At 39.5% G+C, this 12461-nt stretch overlaps 1 protein-coding gene across 1 annotated transcript in view; it reads left to right on the top strand.

The window, feature by feature from the left end:
* LOC115088599 (dynein gamma chain, flagellar outer arm-like) overlaps positions 1 to 12461 on the top strand; it is a 535861-nt gene that overhangs the window by 118237 nt on the left and 405163 nt on the right. The window contains exon 19 of the mRNA XM_029596857.1: positions 3594 to 3805. Coding sequence (XP_029452717.1) covers positions 3594 to 3805 — 212 coding nt within the window. The remainder of the gene's footprint in view (positions 1 to 3593; positions 3806 to 12461) is intronic.

The raw sequence follows: 12461 nt of genomic DNA, 5'->3' as shown, positions 1-12461 counted from the left end.
GGGAACTTAAATGAAATTAACATAGGCTAAGGACACTTGTCATTATAGGATTTATCATATGGTTTCAGTAGGGAGTCAATATAGATTTTTTTTTTTACAGGTAAGCAATATATTCTTTCTCAGTGTTATTGATTGATGGGCAGTTTTGATTGGCGTCATGTTATTGATGCAAAAGCTTTTGGAAAGAGCCACAGCTTTAGGATCTTCTTGAAAGTTTGGGTCATTGGTTCTAAAATAAAGGTACAGAAAGGGGTTTTAGGGGTCGGGGAGGAGAGGGGAAAAGGGAGGCAGAGTAGGAAGGGGTAGAGGAAAGTTCCCTCCCAGTCTGCTCACTTAAGTCATAGAGGTGGCATTTGCACTCATATGCGTGCACCTACTTAAAATTGTGCGCACATGTGCGTGCATACAGCCTATTTTATACCATGCATGTGAGCCGGCAAACACGCACACATGTGCACCCAAGCGACTATTTCAAAGTTACCCGTCTTACTCATATAAAAGCAAACTTATGGGGGGTAAATGCATCTAATTAATGTGTGTAAAATCTACTCACGTATTCCGTTAAAACGGAAAGGAAAGATATGCATGATTATCATTTGGGCACACTTATCTAGTTAAATTCCTACTTACCCAGCTAAGTAATGCTTTTACCAATTCATCCAGATAAGTAGCGCCAGACATGTTCTGGCTTATCCGGCTATTTAGCAGCAAGGTACTAATTAGCTAGATAAGTCTGAAAAGCAGTTTAATTCAATTTAGCCGGATAAATCAGAACTAATCCAGATAAGTTGTGCTTCTTGGCTAAGTGGGATTTTGCATGACACATGCTTTTACATACGCATGCATGTTTGCGCACTTATGTCCACATATTTAATAACCTAAACATATACATGTAGGCTATAAAATACTGTACCAAATTTGCATGCACACAGGTTTGAAAGTTATCCTCCTAGAGGTTAATTTTCAAAGGGACTTCTATGAATAAAGCAGTGTTTTCTGCATAGAAATGGGCTTTTACAAACTTGCCCATCCAAAATGCAGGTAAATTTCAGTGCATATATCATGCATACATGTAATTTTACCCAGACTGTGTAGAGGCTTTCTGGGCATGGGAATGGGGAAAGGAATGGACTTACATGCACACTTTTGAAAATTTAAACATATGCACATAAATTTATGATACAATCATATCATGCCGGTTTCTTTGTAAACCTGTTCTTTGTAAACCGGCATGATATGATTGTATCGTGAATGCCGGTATAGAAAAGCTTTAAATAAATAAATAAAATAAATAAATTTATGTGCACCAAATAGCAGGTGTAGGTCCATGTGGGTAAATTTGGTGGGATAATTTTCAAAGCAGATTTATGTACTCTGCTCGCACACGTTCGCAACCTTGGTGTTCTTATTGACAATCATCTCACTTTCAAACCCTTCATTAAATCTATCATCAAGGACTGCTATTTTAAACTCCAAACCATAAAAAAACTCAGACCACTGCTACACTTCTCTGATTTCCGCACTGTACTCCAGTCTATCATTTTATCTAAGGTAGACTACTGTAATGCACTCTTCCTTGGCATTCCCGCAACACATACCAAACCCTTACAACTATTACAAAACGCTGCCGCTAGGATACTATCAAATTCAAAAAAAAGAGACCACATCACCCCCACACTTATTGAACTTCATTGGCTCCCTATACACTCCCGAATTCTTTATAAAGCCCTTTCCATCATCCACAAAAGTCTGTTGAACTCCAACCTCAATTGGATCAACCCCCCACTCCTCCCCCGTACCTTGAATAGACCCACACGTACAGCCCTCCAAGGAACCCTACGTGCCCAACCTATCAAATCTTTCAAATTATCATCCACCATAAGCAGAGCTTTCTCCCTTGTCGGCCCCACTATATGGAACTCCCTGCCTCCCGATATACGCCTGGAAACATACACACCCGCTTTAAAAAAAAAACTGAAAACATGGCTCTTCCAGCAAGCTTACCCCATGTCACCCTCCATTACATAACTCCCCACTGCTTGACTAAGAATCGCCTATATGACTAAGAATCTATTTCTCAGAAGTCGCCTTACGCCCAATCGATTTTGTACATTGACTCTGCTATTTATGTTCATAGCTATATATATAGTTTTGTTTATACGTATATAGTGTTTTGCTGTATCTATTTATTGATTTTATGGACTTTGCCTGGCATAGTCAGTTCTATCCCCTATCCATGTTTCAGCCTCTTTGTTCTCAGTTACATGTAAGGGCCCTGCCCAAAAGTTAACTTGTATTTCTATGTTATATGTAAGGGCTCTGCCCAACGGTTACTGTTTAATTGTAAACCGATGCGATGTGTGAACGGATATCGGTATAAAAGAGACTTTAAATAAATAAATAAATAAATATGAGGCCAGGCCGGTACACAGTGCACTACACTTCACTTTGAGTCCGACGAACGTGGAGTCGGGACCAAAGGACTAGGATTTCCAAAGATATATCCTGTGCACCACTGATATAGCGGGTGGGAACGGCAGTGTGAACAGAATAAGGTGTATTTACCCTTTGGATTGAATGACGACTCGTTATAAGAAGCTTATATTTGATCGTCTCTTGGACACTTTTTAAACTATTCAGATTTTTTTTGTGAAACTCTTTTGACATCTTTTTTATAGCTGTATAAGTATATGCATTTTTTGTCGTTTTTGTTATTTGTTTTTCCCCCTTTTTTGTGGAGTATAGATGTGGTGTGTGTCTATTTTTGTGTATATATATATATATGTGGTATATATGTTAGTCTGTTTTGTATGCGGTGGGGTTGATATGGAATATAAAGGAATTTGTAAAATATGAGTGGAAAAAGGTTTTTTTTTGGGGTGATGCTTAAATTAGGTTTCAATTGCAAGAAAGGAATTTTCATAATAAATAACAAGCAACTGGATTTTATAATAAATAATTAATAAATTTAGTGAGGATTTGAGTAGTGAGCTATTGTTTGACTGTCTTTTAAGCATTATTGCGAGTTGTTTGTTGTTTTTTGGGTAATAAACTCAACAAACATAATAGATACATAAAAAAATCAATAAACAAAAACATTAAAAACAAAAACATAATAATATAGCTGTGAGGGTATAGAGTTTTAGGGCCCTTACACTAGTACAGTATTATTCTTTTGGAAATACCCAATTAGAAAGTCATTATTATTATTGGAATGCAAATAACATGCAGTGGAGGTTGAGGTGGCTTTCTGGTTCCTGTCTTCAAAGCAATTTATTTTGAGGCTCAAATATCATTTATAGATATTATAATTTTGTATTTAGCATGCTGTTTTATATTAGTGAGCATTAGTTTAAACATGTTTTTTATATTATTGATTACTGTAGGTTTAAATTATTAGTTATTTGCTGTTGTAATAATATGTTTAAGTTCTAATTGTGTTTAATAAATTTTATTGTAATCCTCTTTGAACAATTTTTGGGAAATCAGATTATAAATTCATTAAATAATAGTAGCAAGCATTCTGAATGTGTTACTGTTATTGTCGGGCTTCTTCCATCAAGATTCTCATTCTCATTGTAATTTACTTGAAGGGGGAGAAGTTTAAACTGTATAGGAGTCACTTAGAAGGCATGCTGCAGGAATATGAACAACTGCAAAAGAATATTCCTCGCTGCCTGACTGGGCTCTTCACCCGTCACTTGGAAGCTATGAACCATCAGTTTCATCCCGGCTTGTCTGCCTTATCCTGGAATAGCATCAACATAGAGGGCTTTCTTCACCAAGCCACTGCTGCTGTTGCAAGGTACCGGATCACGGCATAATAATGTCGATAGCTGGACTTATGAACCAGCCATCATCCTATAGCAAAGCCAATTTCAAAGCTGGCTCTTACTTTCAACAAAAGAAATAATACGTATGCAAAACAGTGTCAGTTCTGATAAATTTCAACTTCGATCATTTTATTTTCACTTGCTACTTTTTGTACATCATCCACCATATTTTAAATTTTCTAACAGTTTATTAATCTACATTTTCCACCTTTAAAGCAAAGGGAGTAATTTTTAGAACTGCACAAAACTGAGTTTTACTCGCATAAGTGGGCTTTTGAAAATTCCTATTATATATGCTCTTAGCTTCTCAACAGATTTTAGGCACAAATGTGCATTTTAAGAGGATAACTTTCAAAACTGCTCGTGTGCGCCCATTTAAGCGAGTATATGGACGCACGCAAATTTACCACTGTATTTTATAACTGCATGGATATGAAATGCACAGGTTATAAAATATGAGTACATATGAACACACAAATATTCTCATATGTAAAAATTACAAGCCATGCAAGTTCGGACTTATCCGGAAAAGTAGCAGCACGTATATGGATAACTTCCGATTTTTCTGGCCAAGTAGCGGCAATTAGCTGGATAAGTAAAAAAAACCCCACTATATGTCCATCTAAGAAGCACTTTTCAGTCTTATCCTGCTAAGTAATGCCTGCTGCTTCTTAGCTGGATAAATCTGAATATTCTTGGATAAGTACCGCTACTTATCTGGATAAGTTCAAATTGGTCTGAAGTTGCTGCAAAGGTGCTAATTAGCCAAATAAGTCGGAATTTAGACGGTAAGTTTAAAATAGCTGCACAGGCGTACATGAACACGCATATGCCGGCTCCCGCCCATGGACATGACCATTATATAACATGCGTGCATCTTATAAAATCAGCTAGACGTGCATAAATGTGCATGCCTTTTTATATGGATACGCAATATGCCGCTTCTACCGCGTAAGTGGGAGGGATTTTAATATACACATGTGCCAACACAATTACCAGTTAAACCAATTTGTTTCCACTTTTCCCAGTTACAGGATAGGACTTCCTAACTCCCCTAGATAATTAACCTCACTTTTACCCTACCTACCCCAACCCTTAAAACCTCATTGACTAACCTAGTTTTTTTTTGTTTTATAACTTACACGCCATCTATAGCAGAAGTAAAGTTACGTGATAGGGGACCCCAGTGCACGCTTGTGCATGTAAATACTTTTGGGCTGGTTTCCAATTAAATTCCCGGAACACCCATGCCCTGCTCCTTTTTTGGACTTTTTCTTTTGTGCGCTTACTGGGAGATACGCACATTCATTGATGTTTCTTAAATTATGTGCGCCACACGCCGGCCTGAGAGACGTGCATATCTCCCTGATTTGGCGCAAGTAGAACTTTTTAAAATCTACCCTTAGCCGGGTAAGTGTGTTTAAATGATAAACCTGCATATTTGCATTTCAGATATTTAAGGGATACACAAGTAGATTTTACTTGTGTTATTTTACTTGTGTTATTTTACTTGTGTCATCTTCAAAAAACCATCACGTACTGGAACGAATGCCTACAGCCCATCAAAAACCTACTCTCAAGCCTCAACTTAGTATTAAATGCTAATAAAACCGAAATGCTCATTATCTCTCAGGATCCACGCACAATCTCTTCCAGCCTTTCTCTACCAAACACAAACAACTCGTTCTCATCTGATGTCAGAGACCTTGGAGCATGGCTTGATAATCATCTAAACCTAAAAAAGTTCGTAAACAATACCACAAAGGACTGCTTTTACAAACTGCAAGTCCTCAAAAAACTTAAACCCCTCCTTCACTTCTCCGACTTCAGGCTAGTACTACAATCCATTATTCTTTCTAAGCTCGACTATTGCAACTCCCTGCTACTAGGTATACCCGCCAACACTATCAAACCATTACAGATGGTTCAGAATTCAGCGGCGAGAATTCTTACTAGCACTAACAAAAAAGATAATATCACCCCAATCCTTCGGAACTTACATTGGCTCCCCATTAAACAAAGGATACTCTATAAGGTACTCACTATCATCCACAAAGCGACAAACAAACTAGCTCCCATCACATTAAGCTCTCAACTCCAACCGCACACTTCCTCCAGACCAATCAGAAGCGCATACAGAGGAACACTGCATGCTCCGCAAATAAAATCATCATTGAGCAAACGAGCGCTATCTTCAGCAGGCCCACACCAGTGGAACACGCTTCCCCCAGATCTTAGACTAGAACCCAGTCATCAAGAATTCAAAAAAAGACTGAAGACATTTCTCTTCCAACAAGCTTTCCCAGACGCTTAATCTTACTGTGACGGACAGACTTCCTAATTACTAGGTATCCCTTAATTATGGACACGGTATCAAGTACTACTTCTAAGAATCTGCAACTGGACAATTATCTTTGAGCTCTAAAACTCACTTTATTTCATATATATATTTGGCATTGCTTATATTTATATTTATTGCTACGTTAAATAGTTAAACTTCTCATATAAAATATTATATTTCTTTATTTATTACCAGTTAAACTATTATTACTTTATTTAGCACTATGTTAAATTGTCAACCAGTTATACTGTTCCATATGTTCTACGGTTCCATGTAAAGCTCCGCTCTCTGTTGAGCAGTTCTTTGTTTTATGTAAACTGGAGTGATTTGTAGTCCCTACAAGAACTTCGGTATATAAAAATAATAAATAAATAAATAAATAAATAATTTAGGTACATTTAGCTCCTACAAGTCAACTTTTATATGCGTAAGTCAGGGATTTTTCTAACATGCACGCGGCAATGAAATAACCGGTTTTACCAATTAGTCTATCAGTTTGCCCAGTCCATCTGCTCGTCGTGAAAACCCTCCTGGATCTTCAGCCTGAAGTCTCCCCATTTCACCCAGACCCCCCCACCCAGTCATTTTTTCAATGTTTACGATCACATTTACATGCATAAATTGTTTATAAAATAGTAACTTACCCCAGCCCGCCCCTTTTTTACACATGTAAATTATTCGCAGACCCTCATTAATATGTGTATGTCAAAGTTTTTAAAAACTTTTAAATCTTACACAAAACGGCTCACTGCCTCAAAATTTATCAACTGACAAAAACCAATTATATTTGAGGATTAATGCTTAAAGGCATATATTGTGATTCATAACGCTTTAACAAACTATACCAGGGGAGGTATCAGATAGAAGTGCTCACAGTCTCACAGGCTCTTGCCCTATACAGGGCTACAACCCTTCTCATGTATCGGCACTGTTAAATCACGTCATCTACCATTACCCCTTGGTAAGCCTGTTTTATTTGTGTTCTTTATAATAAATCACCAAAAACTTTTCTTAAAAAATTTTTCTTTTTTACCCGTGAAAACTAATCACCATTATATTGTTATGTGATCTCTCTATTCAATAAAATTATTTAGTACTATAACTTAATGAAATTACTTATCTTCGCTTATTGTGTGCTCATTTGTTTGTTATCGGCTGGCTTCCTGCCCGACATTGTCAATGTTTCGGCGCAACAAGTGCGCCTGCTTCAGGGGCTTACTGCTCAATATTCTACAAAAAACACATTTTTGTTATTATCTTCTTATAAATACATTTCTTGAAGACTAAACACTCAATGGTACTCACTATTCACGTTAGCACTTTTTCACCCGCTCTCTCACAGCATTCAAATATGGCGCCTAAACACCTTCTCTATCTCAATGCCGGAAATACCTATGCTCTTTATTTCCTGTCAAGCATTGTTACAACATCTATCAGCTGATTTGTCTAGAACACTGACCAATCGACCTCCTTATTAAGCCCGTCTGGGGCTACTGTTTGTAATTTAAAAATCCACTTTTGCTCATGTTGTAATAAACGTAAGTTTAAATTGCCTCCTCTTTCGTCCTGCTCCATCACCTCTAACACCGTACTTTTTAAATTCCAAAAATCATGTGATTTATCTACACAGTGTTGCACCAGCGGGGCCTCTAATCTATTACGTTTCAATGCACTCTTATGCTCTATTAGGCGAGTTTTCAACTGTCTTGTGGTTTTGCCAATGTAAAAAAGACCACAAGGGCACCATATAGTATATACTACAAAACTAGAATTACAAGTTGACTTTTTTATAGGCTTGAACCTTTGAAGTTTATCTGAGGGGATATTGATGTTAGAATGAGCTAATGGGCACATCACGCACGACCCACATGCAGAATGTCCTTCTCGATTTACTTCATACTGTAGGGAACTCTGAAAATGTGATCTCACTACTTGATCTTTTATATTTGTTCCTCTTTGGAAAGCTATTAGTGGTCGAGATCCAAAAACTGAGTGTACTTGGAGGACATTCCAGTGGCGTCTAATGCTGCATGCTACCTCATTCGCCCCCTGAGAATATGGCAAAACACATGTTAAACTTGATGGAATTTTTCTCTGTTGTGGTTGTAGTAGATTTTCTCTGCAATTCCAACGTGCTCTCTTGCAAGCTTGTCTTACAATTTTTAGCGGGTAACCCCGGTCTAAAAATCTCTGGCTCATTTCTTGTGATCTAACTTTATATTCTCCTATTGTTGAGCACAATTTTCTGAGCCTTAGAAATTGGCCAAACGGGATACTATTTTTTAAAGGAAACGGATGACAACTTGAATATTCCAACAATGTATTGCGATCAGTTGGCTTTTGATAAATCGTGAAAAAGAACTTATGTTCTTTAATTGAGATGTTTATATCCAGAAAAGAGACCGAATTCTGATGAAAAATATAAGTAAATTGTAAAGCTTGTTCACGAGTATTTAACCATTGAATAAACTCTTTAAATAGAGCTTCAGTGCCTCTCCACACTATGAAGATATCATCGATAAATCGACGCCATACCAAAATATTCTGTTGAAATGGAGAAATTGATAGCCACTGTGATTCGAAGTGTCCTACATAAAGACTCGCGACACTAGGGGCCATTGTGGCTCCCATCGCGGTACCTCCCACCTGTTGATAGTACACTTTATCAAAAACAAAAAATTTTTTTTTCAAAGCCAATGCTGCTAGTTCAACTATGAAAGTAACTGGTGGATGAATCTTTAAAGATTGTGTTGTTAACTGGGAATGAATCACTTGCAAAGCCCCTTCTTGGGGCACATTCGTATAAAGGGACACGATGTCAATTGTGGCTAAAGAAACTTCTTCAAAAGGGATATCTAAAGTTTCTAAATACTGTATTAAATCTCCAGAATCTCGAACATACGAGGGCAAGGAAGGTACAAGAGGACGTAGAAATGTATCCACATATTGAGAAAGTGGTTCAAGCAATGAACCTCGTGACGAAATAATAGGACGTCCCGGAGGGTTCTCTAAATTCTTATGAACCTTTGGGAGATGATAAAAGGTTGGCACCCTGGGATGTTCAACCTTTAAGAAACGAAACTCTCTTACAGTGATCCAACCTTGCGCTAAGGCGTCCTCCAAAAGGATGTCTATATGTTCTTTCAACTGCGGTGTAGGATTAGCATCTAACTGTTTATAAAACTGTTGGTCTGATAATTGTCGTAGTGCCTCCATCCTATACAGATCTCTATTCATTATAACCACCGCTCCTCCTTTGTCCGCACTTTTTACTACTAACGTTGGATCCTCTCTGATTTCTTGTAATGCCCTATTTTCTTGCACGCTTAAATTAAAAAATCTTGATCTGGAATCAATAAGCGAAGATAAGTAATTTCATTAAGTTATAGTACTAAATAATTTTATTGAATAGAGAGATCACATAACAATATAATGGTGATTAGTTTTCACGGGTAAAAAAGAAAAATTTTTTAAGAAAAGTTTTTGGTGATTTATTATAAAGAACACAAATAAAACAGGCTTACCAAGGGGTAATGGTAGATGACGTGATTTAACAGTGCCGATACATGAGAAGGGTTGTAGCCCTGTATAGGGCAAGAGCCTGTGAGACTGTGAGCACTTCTATCTGATACCTCCCCTGGTATAGTTTGTTAAAGCGTTATGAATCAAAGTTTTTAAAAAAGCATATACCAGTACTCGTGTATATGCTATTTTGTGCATGCAAGTGTTATTTTTTTTTTATGTTCGCAACTTTTGAAAATTCACCTTACAGTACATAAATGGGCTTTTGAAAATTGCTATGATACTGTATATGCTACTTTTACACTCATGTGGGAACGAGCAGTGATTCCCACAGGCCTGGAGAGAGAATGCAGTCTGATTCCACTCTTCTTAAAACAGTTCCTCTTTATTATACTTCACACATGCATTTCAATATACAGTGTTCTCCTCAGACAGTGTACTCTCTTATTTTTACCGTATGTTGCTTCATCTCAGCTCAAGGTTTACACAATGTTATGCACAGGAGCTGTCTTCCTCCAGGAGACCTCAGGCCTGGTCTGCTTATCCCCACCTGGATCCCAGCTCTTAGTCCCCAGTCTCTGGTTATGCTCTCTGAGCCCCACCTGCCCCGTAGGATCCCGCCCACAGAGCATACTTTCCTTAAGGCATTTAAGGTGAACCAGGCATCTAGCTTGGTCCCACACAAGTAAATAGAGGAACACTAGGAGCGCTGCCTCACATACCCCTCCCCTCAGCTTGGACTCGTCGGGCCAAGTATCCCTACTCTCTCCTGGCTCCCTTCCAGGAGAGTCCAAGACCTCCCAGTCCCCTTCACTTAGGATTACCCTTGATCACATCATGACCATTACCCCCATGTGCCATACACGCAGTGCACATCCCCACTCCTTTAATTAAGTCCTTTGCTGGCTCCCGGTTTGAATTCTACCCCGATGGAGCTATATGGATCAACTAGAAAACCACCAGTGCTGGCTCCTCTGTATCCTCCATTGCTGGAGTCTCCATAGCACCTCCCTCTGGGTTCTCTGTGGACTCTTCCCCCCAGGTTCTCTGCAGCGCCTCCCTCTGAGCTCTCCATGGTTTCTTCCTCTGTACACTCTAGCCACTCACCCACGCCGGTCGCTGGCTTCTCCACAGCCTCACTCTCCATGGCATTTCTCCTTTGCCTTTCCATGCCCGCTCTCTCTGGGCTTCTCATGGCAGTTGTCTCCTGATAGTGTTTGGGCACCATACAGGGCCTTCCTCTGGACAGCCTGTAGCACTGACTTCGAACTTCTCACTACTGCCTCCTCCTGGACAGTCTGTGTTACTCTCCTCAGGGCTTTCTGTGACACCTCTCTCAGGATTCTTCACAACCCCCTTCTCTAAGCTTCTCATAGGAGCTATTTCTGGACTTCCTGTTCTGTTTGGGCACCCTACACGGTCTTCACCAGGACCACATGTAGTGCTATCCTCTGGCCTCTCAATGCTGATCCGTTCTTGGCTAACCACAGCCTCTCCTCCTAGGGCGCGTTGCCAGAGATAACTGAGCAGCTGGTCAATCTCTGTTGCAGTCGCCTTTATCTCTGCCACCATCTGCAGCCTTCCATCTTCCTGCCCAGCCAGGGCACCTGGGAGTGTGTTTCTGGCATCTCAGCCTCTGCTTGCCTCTCAAGCACCAGTACCTCCAGCCTCAGGTTTTCACTTCCCTCTTCCCCCTGCCCTTCTTCCATTCACTGCACTTATAGGCCACTCTGGCAGCTTCCCCCAGGGCCATGCCCTGTTCAGCACAGCCCTGCTACACTGGTGTTCCTTTCACTTTTCTTTTCAAGGCAAAAAAGTAAAAAGCTTGCTTGACCAGCAATAACTTGCTCACTGTTAAATCCCTGTCTGTCTCCATCAGGGCTTCTCCCTTTAGCTGGTTCAACCCTAAAACTTTCTGGCTGTCCCTGCAACCAGGCCCACACACACTGTTTCATCTCTACCTGAAACTTTTCTCTTCACTGCAGCTTCTGCCACACCCTTTCACAAACCACCATGCACTCCTGCACTCCCTGTGATCTGTACTTAGTTTAAGAGCCACAGGCACTCTGGGTTCTGAACAGCATTTAGATCCACAGGTCCTCTTCACAACTCTCTGCACCTCACACAGACAGTTAGTTGGAAGTTTTTGTTTTTCTGTGCACTGTTTAGAAAAAATCCAACGCATGACACCATATGTGGGAATGAGCGGTGATTCCTATAGGCCTGGAGACAGAATAAAGTCTGACTCCAGTCTTCTTAAAACAGTACCTCTTTATTATACTTCACACATGCACACCAATACACTGTCTCCTGCTCAGATGGTATACTCTCTTACTTATAGTATATTGCTTCATCTCAGCTCACGGTTTAGACAGTGTTACACACAGGAGCTGCCTTCATCCCAGAGACCTCAGACCTGGTCTGCCTATCCCCACCTGGATCCCAGCTCTTATTCTCCAGTCTCTGGTTATGCCCTCTGATCCCCACCTGCCCTGCAGGAATCCTACCCATAGAGCATACTCTCCTTAAGGTGGACCAGGTATCTAGCCTGGTCCCTCAAAGGTAAATAGGAGAATACTAGGGGTACTTCCTCACAGTGCATAAATTATTTTGAAAACTATCCCCATAGAATACATTGATTTCCCTGTGGTATGATTTTTACCCTTTTGATTTCAACTGCAAAATAAAATATCCTGTTCACATCAAATAATATTTACAATTTGGAAATCTTCATTCAGCTTTAGTTTGTGAATAATGTATATTTT

Source organism: Rhinatrema bivittatum, chromosome 3, assembly GCF_901001135.1.
Source record: "Rhinatrema bivittatum chromosome 3, aRhiBiv1.1, whole genome shotgun sequence".
In the NCBI taxonomy this organism is placed as follows: domain Eukaryota; kingdom Metazoa; phylum Chordata; class Amphibia; order Gymnophiona; family Rhinatrematidae; genus Rhinatrema; species Rhinatrema bivittatum.
Note: the sequence above shows the minus strand (reverse complement) of the source record. Positions and strands in the feature narration are given on the sequence as shown.